Genomic DNA, 16287 nt, shown 5'->3' with positions numbered 1-16287 from the left:
TATTCAACTTTAGTATTACTGCTATATTGGTGATTGAAAATTCTTTTGCTCTTCTGTTTGCTATAAATGCTCGATTAATTTAGATCTTGTTTAAAATTCTGAAAATTTGGTCCTGTCCTGCTCAACAACTGTATTTAATCATTTTCCCAGAGGCTCTACAGCTGTTTTGATATCCACGGTGGGACAGGAGGTGAGCGTCTTCAGATGGTTGTAATTAACTTGGCATGATTTCAGAATTGTTGATGCATTGAAATAAAATGCCCCCCTTAATGGACGATGGACTTTCTTCATTTAAAATTTGCTCATGATGTTGAAATTACTTCACCGTGCTTTCATACATAGAAATTAAATATTCATATCTGAAGCCCAATGGCATTCTAATTGATTTATGAAGTTAGCCATTCCTGCATGTCCCTGGGACATGAATTCTTGAGAAGTTTGCACCTAATGCTTCACAATGCTTGCAAAGTCTAAAAAACAATAACTTCTGTGCTCTTTATCTATTTAAATACATATATATTTTTTAAATTCAACATTCTCATTTATGTCACCTTGTAAAAACAGGCATGAAGTGCGACTCGTTTGCTTATCTCACATGAAAAAAAGATGCGGATCTTGTCGGGCCTTCCCAACAGCATTTTAACACCAAACAACTTTTTTCTAGTAACAAATACGTTATTGAAAGTAAGCCGACCAAAAAAAAAGTATGGCACCATGGCTAACGCAAACAAAGAATGATACTTTTACTGGGACTACTGTTACACTGCCAAAACAGAGTTTTTTACCCTAAACATTTACTTCCAGAGTAAATATTTTACAGGGAATCTAATGCATACCATGCAATTAATTGCTTTATCATTTTTGCTTGCTATGTCTACATTTGTTGGATTTTATATTTGAAATTTACACAGTTCCTTCTAATATCTATTTTTTTCAGAATATGTCCACATAGATGCACATATTCTGACAAAAAGTATCTCCACAAAACCTCTAGTAATACTGCAAACAATAACAAGAGCAATAATCCGAAATTATCTCGACTATAAATTCAATTAAAAAAAAGTAGTTGATACAATCAAGTTGCTATCAAGTATAGGGCATCCCCTTCATAAAGCTCATATCCGCTAAACATCATCAATCTAAGATGCGAGGCTGGACAACTGTTTAACAAGCATAACATATGACAGGGAAAAGATCAGTAGACAATTAATAAAATTAATAAGTTCTCCTGACTAACAAGGCTATGAAGAAAAAGACAAGCTATATAATCAGAATCATTATCAAATGCAAGAATTGCCTTCATATAAATTATATCTCCGAAGCATTGGCATTCCAATGCTGGCAAATATGATCATGTATCAAACAACAATCAACAAAAAGACAAATGTCAGCAAATAGTGACAATCAGTGCTTATAAAGTCTAAATGCTCATTGATACAATCAAAATGCCTACACCTGTACCAACTCTTGCAAGACAGCAAGAACAACATGAGTTATAATCAAATTCTATCCTGAATGGCACCACTATAAGAAGAAAGGCTACTTAATCTACATCACTATAAAAGATATGAAATCCCTTCACAAAATCATATTTTACAAACATTGACAATATACCGGGCCAAGTTTGAATACTAATTAAAAAGCAAAACATGGAGAGGACAAAGGCCAGTGAAGGGTAACAACACTTACGAGTCAGTAAGTCTTTTACTTGACTCCCTTGAACATAAGACGCTTCCACCAATACCAGCTCTTAAAAATCTGCGATTATAGCACAGGTAAGAGATAAAAGCAATGTTGACTCGTAAGAGTATGAAAAGAAAAAAGGGTAAAAAGACAATCAAAATCATATTCAAGTGTTCTATCAAAAAATAAAATCATAATCAAGGGTTAGATAAATCATACAGGTGAGTCTGATTGCACATTGACAAACAATTCACTAAAACAACCATATCATCTCCTTTGTCTAAGTTACCATCAAAATCAAGAATCAAAAATTAGAAGTACTCTGAAAATCAAAATTCTAAAACAAGAACCCCTCCGGCATTCCATCAGAATTCAAGATGAGCCCACAAATAAAAAGGGAAAAGAAGAAGGAGAAGAAGAAAAGAGAGAGAAGATAGAGGAGGAGGAAAGATGGGGTACTGGAAGCACCGAGACAACCAGTAGAGCATTGACCTCCCGTAAACAAGAAACAGGATTTAGAAGTACATTGAAGATCAAAACCATAAACTTCTCCCTCTGGCATGCAATCAACACCCTAAATGAACCAACATACAGCTAATGAGGAAAAGAGGAAGAAGGAGAAGAAATGAGAGAACGAGAAAAGGAATGTGGGAGGGAGTACTGGCAACACTGAAAGACCCCAAGAGGAGAGGATTCCACTGCTTGGTGTACCACTTGGTGCAGTACCTTCTTCCATTTCCTTCACCCGTGGTTTTGTTAAATCAATTCTTGTACTGGAATCTGCAACTAATCTTGAATAGCATTGACATGGTGCAGGTTGATTACATGTCAAAGTGATATGGAAACAGATGACAAAATTTATAGCAATGAAGAAACAGAACATCATTATGATGCAACCACTTTAAAAATGTCATGCTTTTATTCTACCTTAGGTTATGGCACACAAACACTGCCTAACAAAAAGAGTGTTTGTAGAAGGAAGAACAGAACTTTCTAGCTTTCACATCAATGTGAAAAGCAGATATGTTTCCCGAAAAGAAAGAACCTCACAGTTACCAAAAAAAGGTATTAAACGTCTAATAACTCAAAACTAAAACATGATATCAGATCAGATCTGCTTGGTTTTCTATGGCATGTAAATGCCATAATTTACCAAGGAAAAAAATATGATAATCAATCTTGATCTTGCAGTTGAATTAGTAAAGCCTAGATTAATCAGTGGTGCTGCTTTGCCGAATGAAAATGTTGTAAATAATATAAAATTCAATGCAATTACATTAAAGTGTTTACCCAAAAACACACAATGTTAACAGTCCTTGTAGTTGGAAAAAAAATAGAGAAAGAAAATAGTGACTCAACCACGTTATGCAAAGAGCTCCATTTCAAAAAAGATCGGCACCCTCACAATGAAATCCAGTGACCTACTGCCTACCAGCTAAGGGCTCAGGATACTCACGTGGGAGTCAAGAAGCATTGCATCCATGGGAACTAATAATAATTAAGCATTAGGTCACCTACATGACATACAGAAAAGCATTGATGGTTTACTGCTTCAACAAGAAAGTGCATACCAAGCAGACACTTCTATAAGTCAAGAAATCCACAAAATTATGACCAAGGACAAAAGATTAAGAAGACCTACAGGCATGCCCCACCTTGAGGCAACTTGAAGATCAACAGAGAGACTGTAAAGATCTGAATTTGGGCCCGTTCTTGGGCCCAATAAACTGAAGTCGGCAATGGATGCCGACTTCAGTCTGTTCTTCGTGGTCTCCCCACGATGAACACGCCGGCCGAACGGCCAGCGAAACCTCCGCACCCCCCCCCCTCTTCCCTCTCCCTCTCTCTCTCTCTCTCTCTCTCTCTCTCCCTCCCTTCATGAACTCTCAGAGGAACCCCTCCCCATCCCTCTAAAAATATAATCTTTCCTCCCCTCCTCTTTCCCCTTTCTTGAGAGGATTGCCGGAGCCACCGCCGCCAACGCCGCCGGGGATCCATTCGTCGACGACCGGAGGTGAGAAAGACAATTTTTTTATCATTTTTATAAATTTAAGGGGAGAGGAATGAAGGTATTTTCAATCGATTTCACTTTCCCTGTTTCGGGGAAGTTTCTTTTGTGAGATTCGGCCGGCCGACGGTGGCCGGCCGAGGTCAATCCGGCCGAAACGAGTTCGGCCGGAGGTGGGCGAACGGGGGCCGGGCTTCCCAGCCCCGGTCTCTCTCTTCCTCCCTTTCTTCCTCTCCTTCTTCTCTTCTTCTTTTCTGTACCGCTCGTGACAGCGGTGTGGCCGGCGGCGGCTGGCCGAGCACCGCCGCCGAGAGCCACGGTCGGCTGCCGAAGGCCGACCAGAACCGGCAGCCGACCGGAACCACCAGCCACCCCCCCTTCTTCCTTTCTTCCCCTTCTTCTTCTTCTTCTTCTCTTCCTTCTTCTTCTTCTCTTTCTTCTTCTTCTTTCTTCTTCCTGGGTTTGTTCTTGCTTTGATTTTCGTGCCTCAATTGTGGATCAGAACCTGAACCGGCTGAGGCTATGAACCGGTTCCACCTATTCCGTGAATTGGGTTTGATCTGGGTTTGAGTGAATGAGTTTGGGTTATGGTCTGAATCTGAGTCAGAAATTTGGGTTAGTCTGACTTGAGTGTAATCTGGTTCGTCAAGATTTGATCTAATCTGGTCTGATCAGATCTGGTTTGGGTTGGGCTGGGGACCTTTTTTTGGGCTGAGTTGGACCTAATTGGATCTGTGGGTTGGTTTGGTTTGGGCCCGAAATCTGATCTGGACCTGTTATCCGGTTTGGTTCAATTGGGCCTAATCTGTTTTGGGCCACAATTGGTTTTGGGTTTAAAGGATTCTGATTTTTGGGTTTTGGTTTACTTGTTCTTAGGGTCTATGTTTGATCTTAGGGGCCCATTCTTGGATCTATGAACTTAGGAGTTTAAGGGGTTGGAATTAGTTTAAATTATGTTTCTTAATTAATTAAATAATTAATATTTATGTTTAATCAGGGGTTCGTGATATCTGTGGCAGGGATTTTTAAGCGAGCCCAGGTAGGTGACCTATTGCTTTAAAGTAGAATTTTAACATGTATCTTGCATATGTCGATGTTATGTTTTATTATTGGCAATATGTGTTAGAATTAGAATTAAATATTTAATTTCATAAACTGTTATGTGCTTTATTATTGGGAGTATGATCATGACTTTGATTTGAAAATTTACCATGTGGAAAGTTGATTTATTGATTTTTAAAATCCGCGTGACTATAGTCTAGGCCCCGCCAATGGGATGATACGTTGGCCCTGTCGACTTGTACTGAGGAACTAGTTCCGACACTGCGACCACCGGTGATAGAATAGTGGCGGCACAGGGGTGCGTTTTGCTCTTCGAAGCGGCTCGGTGGAGCGTGAGTTTGGCACCAGGGGGTGCGGCATAGTGGTGCGTTGGCTCAGTGGAGCGGCTCTTCGGAGAGTTGTATTGGCACTTCGGTGTAACCATGCCACTGGGTGATGTGGCCGTAGTCATGCGGTTGAGTTATTTTGAGTCTCGGATCGGATTTACGGATTATCGTGTGGATCTTTGGATTCATGAGTTTTAGCTGCTTTTTTTTTTTAACATACATCATGACATGTTATATGATGACTTTATTGCATGATGTTGCCTCCTGAGCTGTTAGCTCACTCCTATTATTTACATTTTTGCAAGTGGTGACATATGATTATAGGGATTACGGGATGGAGTGATCATGATGTATTTAGCTAGTAGATATTGACTTTTCTTTTGACTTATGTATATATATATGGACATTTGATATGAAAACTGGAATTTATCTTTAATTAGTTATTGATGGTTGATCTGATTTATCTGCCTTACGTGCCTGCGGGGTCCGCCCTGCAGGTGTGCGGCGTCTGCTCGCTCCCCGGGCCCCGGGTTTGGGGCGTGACAGATTTATTGGTATCAGAGCATAGGTTAAAGATCACTAGGGACATTAAAACAGAATCATAATAAATATAATAATAAATAATAATAATTAAAAAAAAACTTAGGAGTATAGGGACACGGGTGAAGAAATGAGAGTGGGGTAAAAATCTTATGGGTGGGTGGATCTAACACTAATGATGTGTTATTTGTGTAAAAAAAAAAAAAACTTAGAAATATAGGGACACGTGAAGAAATGATAGTAGGGTAGAAAATCTTACGGTGGATGGATCTAACCCTAATGTTGTGTTATTTGTGTATGTATCAGCATGCCGCCCCGCCGTGCACGTGTGGCACCTCGCCGCCTGATCGAGACTATCGGGAGTGATCCAGCCACTTCTCATCCGACTGAGAGAGTCCAGGAGGACGAGACGATCAGACAGTACTGGATGGACCAGATCATGGCCAGGAGAGCAGGATGGGAGGACCGACCCAGGTGATGGAGCTGATCAGAGAGGTTGTTGGGTTAGTTCGGCAGCAGAGGGGACCACATCAGCTATTTCCCTCTGCTAGTTCTTCAGATCAGGGGAGGAGTATAACAGAGTTCAGGAAGTTGGCTCCTCCGGCCTTCAAGGGAACTACCGATCCCCAAGAGGCCGAATGTTGGATAGATGAGATGGAGAAGGCCTTCAGGGCCATGGGTTGTACTGAGGAGGAGAAGATCAGATTTGCCACCTATATGCTTCAGGATCGGGCTCATCATTGGTGGGAGTCTATGGAGAGGACCATGATGCAGGATGCAGGATCTGTGACCTGGCCGGGATTTCGCATGGCCTTCTACTCCAAGTATTTCCCTTCCAGTCGTATCAGGGAGCTGGAGAGGGAGTTTCTGAGCCTCTCTCAGGGGAGTATGACTGTGGAGGACTATGAGGCTGAGTTCTATCGGTTGTCCCGTTTTGCACCATCTCTTGTCCAAGACCCTAAATCTAGGATGAGTAGATTTGAGGAAGGACTAAGGCCTCGCCTGCGTCAGGTTTAGCTGCTGTTCACTCGACTGATTATGATGACCTAGTTGACAGAGCTAAAAATATGGAGATCATCTGGAAGGAGACACAGGATGCTCAGAAAGGGAAGTTGAAGAGGACCAGGGACTTTGATTCTGACGGTGAGCGGCATCTGCGCCGACCTATGCAGTTCCGTCCAGGAGCTGGGCAGCGAGTTCCACATGGGAGGTCTGCACCGGATCGCAGGGGGATATCAGGAGTGTGCTTCAGGTGTGGCCAGACTGGACATAGAGCTGTTGAGTGTCTTCAGACACGGCCTGGTGTTGGGGCGTGTTTCAGGTGTGGTCAGCAGGGCCACCGGATAGCTAAGTGCCCTCAGACTCAGACTGTTTCTGGAGTTTGTTTCGGGTGTGGTCAGCCGGGCCACAAGATTTCCAGTTGTCCTCGTACTAGATCTGCGCAGAGGCCACCAAGTTCTGTAGCTCCTCAACGACAAACTTCCTTCACTCCAGTACAGGTTACCCAGTCAGCTGTCCCCGGGCAGCAAAGGGGAGGAGGGCCTCGTACCCAGGGACGAGTTTATGCGCTGACTCAGCAGGATGCTCAGGCATCCAACACTGTAGTGACAGGTACACTGTTGGTATCTTCCACTTATGCTTATGTGTTATTTGATTTTGGTGCTACGCATTCTTTTATCTCATCTTCATATGTGCATAAGTGCGATTTACACTACTCTTCCTTAGAGAGGGAACTATGCATTAGTACTCCAGCTGGGGGTACGATGACAGTTAGTCAGATCTGCATTTCCTGTCCAGTACTAGTGGAGGGTAGAGATTTGAGAGCTAATTTGATTGTTATGAATCTGCATGACTTTGATGTAATCTTGGGTATGGATTGGTTGGCTGCATACCACGCTACCATAGACTGTTTTCTGAAGAGGGTGACTTTCCTGATCCCGGGTACTGATGAGTTCAGTTTCATGGGTGATGACTGGGGTGTCTCTTCTCAGATAGTGTCTGCTATGCAGGGCATAAGATCTCTTAGAAAGAAGTTTCCCATCTTTATGGCCGCAATTGCAGATTCTGAGCAGTCTGAACAGAGAATTGAGGATATACCAGTAGTCAGTGAATACCCTGATGTCTTTCCTGATGATCTGCCTGGCTTACCTCCTGATAGAGATGTTGAGTTTGTTATTGATTTAATCCCTGGTACTGCACCTTTGTCTAAAGCTCCTTATAGAATGGCCCCTGCTGAACTAAAGGAGTTGAAGGACCAATTACAGGAGCTATTGGATCTGGGTTTCATTCGACCTAGTGTCTCTCCTTGGGGTGCCCCAGTATTATTTGTAAGAAAGAAAGATGGTAGCATGAGACTGTGTATTGATTACCGGGAAATCAATAAGGTGACTATTAAGAATAGGTATCCTCTACCCCGGATTGATGATTTATTTGACCAGCTTCAGGGTGCTCAGGTATTTTCCAAGATTGATCTTCGATCTGGATATCATCAGCTGAGGATAAAGGAGTCTGACATAGCCAAGACTGCTTTCCGTACCAGATATGGACACTATGAGTTCCTTGTGATGCCTTTTGGTTTGACTAATGCTCCAGCAGCATTTATGGACCTGATGAACAGAGTGTTTAAGCCTTTTCTGGATAAATTTGTGATAGTATTTATTGATGATATTCTGATATATTCAAGGAGTCAGGCAGAGCATGAGCATCACTTGAAGATTATTTTGGAGACTCTGAGGCAGAATCAGTTGTATGGTAAATTAAAAAAATGTGAATTTTGGCTAGACCGGGTGATGTTTTTGGGGCATGTTATCTCTAAGGAAGGAATTACGGTTGACCCAAAGAAGATTGAAACTGTGGTTGATTGGAGCAGACCGAGTAATGTGTCTGAGATTCGCAGCTTCCTTGGACTAGCCGGTTATTACAGAAGGTTTGTGGAAGGCTTCTCTAGTATTGCTGGACCCTTGACTCGACTCACTCGCAAAGGAGTGAAGTTTGAATGGTCGGATCAGTGTGAGAAAAGCTTCAAGGAATTGAAACACCGTCTAGTATCAGCACCTATTCTGGCCCTACCAGTTACCGGTACTGATTTTACCATTTACAGTGATGCTTCCAAGAAGGGTTTGGGTTGTGTGCTAATGCAAAATGGGAAAGTTATTGCTTATGCCTCCCGACAGCTCAAGCCCTATGAAGAAAATTATCCCACTCATGATCTTGAACTTGCAGCTGTGATTTTTGCCTTAAAGATCTGGAGACATTATCTGCATGGAGAGACATGCCAGGTATTCACTGATCATAAAAGTCTGAAATATCTTTTCACTCAGAAGGAGCTGAACATGAGACAGAGAAGGTGGCTGGAATTGCTGAAGGATTATGATTTATCTATACATTATCATCCTGGGAAGGCAAATGTGGTAGCAGATGCTCTAAGTAGAAAATCTTCAGAAAATGTTGCAGCCTTGATTACTACTCAGAGAAATATCCTGGAGGATCTGAGGAGGGCAGAAATAGAGGTATATCTGCAGGATGCTACTCTGAAGTTGGCAAACTTGCGGGTCCAACCTACACTCATTGACAGAATTAAGGCAGCGCAAGTGGATGACTCTCGGCTCCAGAAGATCAAGAAAGATGTTGAGTCTGGATCTCAGTCTGATTTTCATATACATGAGGATGGCTCATTGAGGTTCATTGGCAGAGTTTGTGTTCCAGATGATCCTAGTCTGAAGAAGGAAATTATGGAGGAGGCTCACAGTGCTGGATATACAGTGCATCCTGGTAGTACAAAAATGTATAGGGATCTGAAAGTTGTGTTTTGGTGAAACAATATGAAGAGAGAGATTGTCCAGTTTGTATCTCAATGCTTAACTTGTCAGCAAGTTAAGATTGAGCATCAGAGACCAGCTGGTATGCTTCAGCCCCTTCCGATCCCAGAGTGGAAGTGGGAGCATATTACTATGGATTTTGTGTCAGGGCTACCTCGTACCCTCAGAGGTAATGATTCAGTCTGGATGATCGTAGACAGATTGACCAAATCAGCACATTTCCTAGCATTTAAGACTGCGATGACACTAGAGAGATTTGCAGAGTTGCACATTGAACAGATCGTACGGCTGCATGGAGTTCCAGTATCTATAGTGTCTGACAGAGACTCCCGATTTGTGGCTCATTTCTGGGGCAGTTTGCACAAAGCTTTGGGGACCACTCTTAGCTTCAGTACAGCTTTTCATCCACAGACAGATGGGCAGTCCGAGAGGACCATTCAGATTCTAGAGGATATGCTGAGAGCCTGTTCTATTGATATGAGGGGTTCTTGGGATCATCATTTGTCGTTGGTAGAGTTTGCTTATAACAATAGCTACCAGGCAAGCATTCAGATGGCTCCTTATGAGGCGTTGTATGGTAGGAAGTGTAGATCACCTATCTGTTGGGATGATGTGGGGGAGAGGAAGATTCTGGGTCCAGAGATTATTCAGCAGACAGTGGAGAAGGTTCAGCTGATCAGAGAGCGACTTCGGGCAGCTCAAAGCAGACAGAAGAGTTATGCTGATATCAGGAGACGGGATCTGGAATTTCAAATCGGAGATCATGTTTTTCTCAGAGTGTCCCCTTCCAAAGGAGTAATGTGATTTGGAGTTCGGGGTAAGCTCAGCCCGAGATATGTGGGACCATTCGAGATTCTCGAGAGAGTTGGAGCTGTTGCTTATAAGCTGGCACTTCCACCTGCTTTATCAGGGGTCCATTCTGTTTTTCATGTCTCTATGTTGAGGAGGTATATTGCTATCCCAGTCATGTGATTGAAGTGGCACCTTTGCAGCTTCGTGCAGATCTTTCTTATGTTGAGCAGCCTATCCGTATAGTGGATAGGAAGGACCAAGTTTTGAGGAGGCGCACGATTCCTTATGTAAAAATGCAGTAGAGCAATCACAGTGAGAGAGAAGCTACCTGGGAACTGGAGGAGGAGATGCGAGAGAAGTTTCCTGCCTTGTTCTCGGATTGAGGTATGTTTTAATTTCGAGGACGAAATTTTTGTTTAGTTGGTTAGAGTGTAAAGATCTGAATTTGGGCCCGTCCTTGGGCCCAATAAACTGAAGTCGGCAATGGATGCCGACTTCAGTCTGTTCTTCGTGGTCTCCCCACGATGAACACGCCGGCCGAACGGCCAGCGAAACCTCCGCACCCCCCCTCTTCCCTCTTCCCTCTCCCTCTCTCTCTCTCCCTTCGTGAACTCTCAGAGGAACCCCTCCCCATCCCTCTAAAAATATAATCTTTCCTCCCCTCCTCTTTCCCCTTTCTTGAGAGGATTGCCGGAGCCACCGCCGCTGTCGGAGCCGCCAACGCCGCCGGGGATCCATTCGTCGACGACCGGAGGTGAGAAAGACAATTTTTTTATTATTATTATGGATTTAAGGGGAGAGGAATGAAGGTATTTTCAATCGATTTCACTTCCCCTGTTTCGGGGAAGTTTCTTTTGTGAGATTCGGCCGGCCGACGGTGGCCGGCCGAGGTCAATCCGGCCGAAACGAGTTCGGTCGGAGGTGGGCGAACGGGGGCCGGGCTTCCCAGCCCCGGTCTCTCTCTTCCTCCCTTTCTTCCTCTCCTTCTTCTCTTCTTCTTTTCTGCACCGCTCGTGATAGCGGTGTGGCCGGCGGCGGCTGGCCGAGCGCCGCCGCCGAGAGCCACGGTCGGCTGCCGAAGGCCGACCGGAACCACCAGCCACCCCCCCTTCTTCCTTTCTTCCCCTTCTTCTTCTTCTTCTTCTCTTCCTTCTTCTTCTCTTTCTTCTTCTTCTTCTCTCTTCTTCCTGGGTTTGTTCTTGCTTTGATTTCCGTACCTCAATTGTGGATCAGAACCTGAACCGGTTGAGGCTATGAACCGGTTCCACCTATTCCGTGAATTGGGTTTGATCTGGGTTTGAGTGAATGGGTTTGGGTTATGGTCTGAATCTGAGTCAGAAATTTGGGTTAGTCTGACTTGAGTGTAATCTGGTTCGTCAAGATTTGATCTAATCTGGTCTGATCAGATCTGGTTTGGGTTGGGCTGGGGACCTGTTTTTGGGCTGAGTTGGACCTAATTGGATCTGTGGGCTAGTTTGGTTTGGGCCCGAAATCTGATCTGGACTTGTTATCTGGTTTGGTTCAATTGGGCCTAATCTGTTTTGGGCCACAATTGGTTTTGGATTTAAAGGATTCTGATTTTTGGGTTTTGGTTTACTTGTTCTTAGGGTCTATGTTTGATCTTGGGGGCCCATTCTTGGATCTATGAACTTAGGAGTTTAAGGGGTTGGAATTAGTTTAAATTATGTTTCTTAATTAATTAAATAATTAATATTTATGTTTAATCAGGGGTTCGTGATATCTGTGGCAGGGATTTTTAAGCGAGCCCAGGTAGGTGACCTATTGCTTTAAAGTAGAATTTTAACATGTATATTGCATATGTCGATGTTATGTTTTATTATTGGCAATATGTGTTAGAATTAGAATTAAATATTTAATTTCATAAACTGTTATGTGCTTTATTATTGGGAGTATGATCATGACTTTGATTTGGAAATTTACCATGTGGAAAGTTGATTTATTGATTTTTAAAATCCACGTGACTATAGTCTAGGCCCCGCTAATGGGATGATACGTTGGCCCTGTCGACTTGTACTGAGGAACTAGTTCCGACACCGCGACCACCGGTGATAGAATAGTGGCGGCACAGGGGTGCGTTTTGCTCTTCGGAGCGGCTCGGTGGAGCGTGAGTTTGGCACCAGGGGGTGCGGCACAGTGGTGCGTTGGCTCAGTGGAGCGGCTCTTCGGAGAGTTGTATTGGCACTTCGGTGTAACCATGCCACTGGGTGATGTGGCCGTAGTCATGCGGTTGAGTTATTTTGAGTCTCGAATCGGGTTTACGGATTATCGTGTGGATCTTTGGATTCATGAGTTTTAGCTGTTTTTTTTTTTACATACATCAGGACATGTTATATGATGACTTTATTGCATGATGTTGCCTACTGAGCTGTTAGCTCACTCCTATTATTTACATTTTTGCAGGTGATGACATATGATTATAGGGATTACGGGATGGAGTGATCATGATGTATTTAGCTAGTAGATATTGACTTTTCTTTTGACTTATGTATATATATATATGGACATTTGATATGAAAACTAGAATTTATCTTTAATTAGTTATTGATGGTTGATCTGATTTATCTGTCTTGCGTGCCTGCGGGGTCCGCCCTGCAGGTGCGCGGCGTCTGCTCGCGCCCCAGACCCCGGGTTTGGGGCGTGACAGAGAAAAAATAAAACCAATAATATTGTGATGCAATCATAAGAATTCTCAAATTTCTGCATCATTTTACAGACAAGTCACAAAACAAACAATCTCAACAAGATTCTCATCTTTTTTTTCATGCGAGATAACCATATAATGATATAACTCATACTTTATGCCTGTTTTTTACAAGGTGACATAAATGAGATTGCCGAATTTAAAATAAATTGTTTAAAAGATAGAAAACATAGAAGTTTTTGTTATTTCAAACTCTGCAAGTCTCCTAAAGTGCTATCTGCAAACTCACAGGAACTCATCTCCCAGGGACATACAGGAAAGGCTAACTTCATAAATCCAACTAGAATACCACTTGGCCTCAGGAACCAACTACTTAATTTTTAAGTATGAAAGCATACAGAAGTAATTTTAACATGACAATCAAAATTTAAATGCAGAAAGTACATTGTCCAAGGAGACTAGGAGAGCAGCATTTTAGGTTGATGCAGCAACAGTTCCAAAATCATGGTAAGTTAAATACAACCATCTGCAAGAAGTTCACCCTGCACCCGCTGTAGATATCAGAAATACCTTTGGTCATCTCGGAATAGGTATACGGCCACTGTGGAAATGAATAAACACAGATGATAAGCAGGACACAATAAAATTTTCAGAATTTTTAAGCAAGAACTAAATTGATCAAGAATGTATATCAAATAGAAGAAAAGGAGAATTCACAGTAGCCAAAATAACAGCAATACTGAAGTTGACTTGCCCAATCAAAAAGGTAGAATATAGACATTCAAATCCTTGTCTGTTGCTTGCACTAGTAACGATATTATTGAAAGGTAAGGAGGTTAAAAAAAAATCATGGTATTATTGCTAATGCAAATAAAAAATGATGATTTTACTGGCACTACCGTTAAACCATCAAAACAGAGTTTTCCCCATAATAAAGTTTTTTCCCTGGAACCTTTCCTTCCAGAGTAAATATTTTACTGGGACTCTAATGCTTGCCATGACATTAATTTCTTCATCTGTCTTGCATGCCATGTCTCCATGTGCTGTGATTGTTGGATTCCGCACTTTAGATAACTCCTAATATATATATATTTTTAGAATACATCCCCATAGATTTACATAATCTGAAACAACACCTTAAATTGTAGAATTTATCAAAAGAAACAACTACCATCAAGACAGGAACTCAGGAAGAATATGCCTCTACACCATCAAGTATTACGATTTATGACACTGCCAAAATACTCCTCCAGTGCCAAAGTCATTCACCATCCAGATTATAAGTTTTATCTCACAATACTTTAGAATCCCCTTGAACAAAAAGTATCTCCACCAAAACCTCTTGCAATACTGCAAATAATAACAAGAATAATAAACAACAATTATCTTAAATACAATTAATACAACCAAGTCACAAACGAGTGTAGATAACCCTTCATAAAGCTCTTATAATCCAAACATCATCAATCTACTACATGAGGCTGGACAACTAATTAGCTAGAAGACCATATGACAGGAAAAAGGTCAGTATACAATTAATAAAATATATAAGCTATCCTGACTATTAAGAGTATAAAAAGGCCAAGCTATATAATCAGAATTGCTATCAAGAGCAAGAATCACTTCCATATAAATGATATCTCCAAAGTATCAACATTCCAATGCTGGCAGATCCGATCGTGTAGCAACAGACAATCCATGAAAAGACAAATGTCAACAAATAGTGAAATCAGTACTTATAAAGTCTAAAGATGCTCATTGATACCATCTAAATGCCTCCACCTATGCAAAATCTTGCAAAACCGCAACAAGAAGAAGAAGAACAGGAACGTAATCAAATTTAGCCCGAAAGATACAACAAGAGGAAGAAAATGCTACTTAATATGCATCACTATAAAAGGCATGAATTCCGTTCATAAAAATCCCATCTTACAAACACCAACAATATATTGGACCAAGTTTGATCACTAATTAACAAGAAAAGCATGGAGAGAACAAAGGTCAGTAAACAGTGCCAACGCTTATGTAATCAATAAGCTGTTTCTTTTATTATAAAAAAATAAAAAAAAATAAATAAATAAACGTAACTTGACGACTCCCTTGAATACAAAACGCTTCCACCATTACCAAGAGATCAGTAAAACAACCATATCATCTCCTTTTCATTCAAAAAGTGAATTCAGGAACCTCGCCTCCTTTTCTTGCTACTTTACTTAAAGTTACCATCAAAATCAAAATCAAGAATAATGAATACGTCGAAAATCAAAGCTCTAAAACAAGAAACCCTCCAGCATTCGATCAGAATTCTAGATAAACTAACAAATAAAGAGAAACAAGCCGGAGAAGAAGAGGGAGAGGAAGGAGGAGAGATAGAGTACCGGAAGCACTGAAACGACCACCAGAGCATTGACCTCCCGGTCATACGCCTTCTCCTTTCCTAAGTCTCCCTCGCTCTCTCTTCCTTCACTCCCCTCTCCGCTCTCTTGATCGCAGCTCCCTCCATCAGCATTCTCTTGGGGGAGGGGCTTCCATATTTATTGAGAATTCAAACAACCCAACGCTATATCATCTTCTTTTCTTGCAAAGTAACCCGAATTGAGAATTGTAAGTACGTTAAAATCAAGACCCTAAAAAGCAAAATCCTAAAAAAATCCGGCATTCGATCAAAACTATAGATGAACCAAGAAAGAGAAAACGCGGAAGAAGGCGAAAGGTAGCGAAAATGAGAAAGGGAAGGAGAGCACTAAGAGAAGGACCACCAAGAGGTACCTCTCGGTGCAGGGCCTTCTTCCTTTCCCTTCTGTTCCCCCCTCGCCGTCTTTTCCCTCGCTCCACGCTCCCTTTCTCCTCGCCCTCTGCATCCTGTCAATGTATAGAGGCGTCATGGCGGTGGGCCCTCTAGCTTTTTTTTTTTTTCCCCTACTGGCATCACTATCAAGAAACTACAAAGTGCAAAAAAAAAAAAAAAAAAAAAAAAAAAAAAAAAAAAAAAAAAAAAAAAAAAAAGCTGAGAACTATTGAGTCCATTGATCCGGAATGCTGGACAGTAAAGAAGACGACCCAATCAGCTGCTTGGTTCGCCTCCCGAAGGATATGCCTGACCTAGATAGCCCGACACTCCTATAGCATCCGACGCACGTCAGACAGAAGCGGGTGCTCCACCTCCTCCCGTCTCTCTGTCTGGAGGCGATCAATCAAGACAGCAGAGTCCCCCTCCAATATAATCCTATCAGCCTCCAACACATATTTTGCATAAGATAGCCCCTCCCATGCAGCTCTGCTCTCTACCCTAAGTGTCGAGGCCTCACTAGACCGACAACCCTCTGCCGCAAGCAACCTGGTACCATGGTCTCTAATCACAAATGCCACACCTGCCCACTCTCTAATGGAGGGCAT

General features: G+C 42.2%; 2 protein-coding genes and 1 long non-coding RNA gene across 3 annotated transcripts; 1 reads left to right on the top strand and 2 right to left on the bottom strand.

The window, feature by feature from the left end:
* Positions 1–637: 637 nt before the first annotated feature.
* Positions 638–3482, bottom strand: LOC113463070. Its single transcript, XR_003386728.2, has 2 exons — positions 1690–3482; positions 638–1160 (listed from the first exon to the last, which is right to left on the bottom strand). It is a non-coding gene; the product is annotated as an uncharacterized LOC113463070 (long non-coding RNA).
* A 2614-nt stretch (positions 3483–6096) lies between these two features.
* LOC120108721 lies at positions 6097–6636 on the top strand. The gene has a single exon (XM_039122408.1). It carries the CDS (start codon positions 6097–6099, stop codon positions 6634–6636), a length of 540 nt encoding a protein of 179 aa, XP_038978336.1.
* A 6473-nt stretch (positions 6637–13109) lies between these two features.
* On the bottom strand, positions 13110–16287 carry LOC120108720. The gene is made up of 4 exons (XM_039122406.1): positions 16030–16287; positions 15661–15753; positions 15270–15419; positions 13110–13492 (listed from the first exon to the last, which is right to left on the bottom strand). The coding sequence occupies exons 1-4, from the start codon at positions 16285–16287 to the stop codon at positions 13394–13396; spliced, it is 600 nt and encodes a 199-aa protein (XP_038978334.1). The 3' UTR covers positions 13110–13393.

The sequence above is a fragment of the Phoenix dactylifera genome, unplaced genomic scaffold, assembly GCF_009389715.1.
Source record: "Phoenix dactylifera cultivar Barhee BC4 unplaced genomic scaffold, palm_55x_up_171113_PBpolish2nd_filt_p 001514F, whole genome shotgun sequence".
Classification (NCBI taxonomy): domain Eukaryota; kingdom Viridiplantae; phylum Streptophyta; class Magnoliopsida; order Arecales; family Arecaceae; genus Phoenix; species Phoenix dactylifera.
The sequence above is the reverse complement of the archived record's forward strand: the minus strand, read 5'-3'. Positions and strand labels throughout refer to the sequence as shown.

Coding starts and splice junctions, on each gene's coding strand:
- LOC120108720 (XM_039122406.1), bottom strand. CDS start 16,287: ATGCCCTCCATTAGAGAGTGGGCAGGTGTGGCATTTGTGATTAGAGAC. Junction 15,754..16,029: donor AGCACCCGCTTCTGTCTGAC/GTGCGTCGGATG, acceptor ATACATTGACAG/GATGCAGAGGGCGAGGAGAA. Junction 13,493..15,269: donor TGGTCGTTTCAGTGCTTCCG/GTACTCTATCTC, acceptor TCATTTCCACAG/TGGCCGTATACCTATTCCGA.
- LOC120108721 (XM_039122408.1), top strand. CDS start 6,097: ATGGAGCTGATCAGAGAGGTTGTTGGGTTAGTTCGGCAGCAGAGGGGA.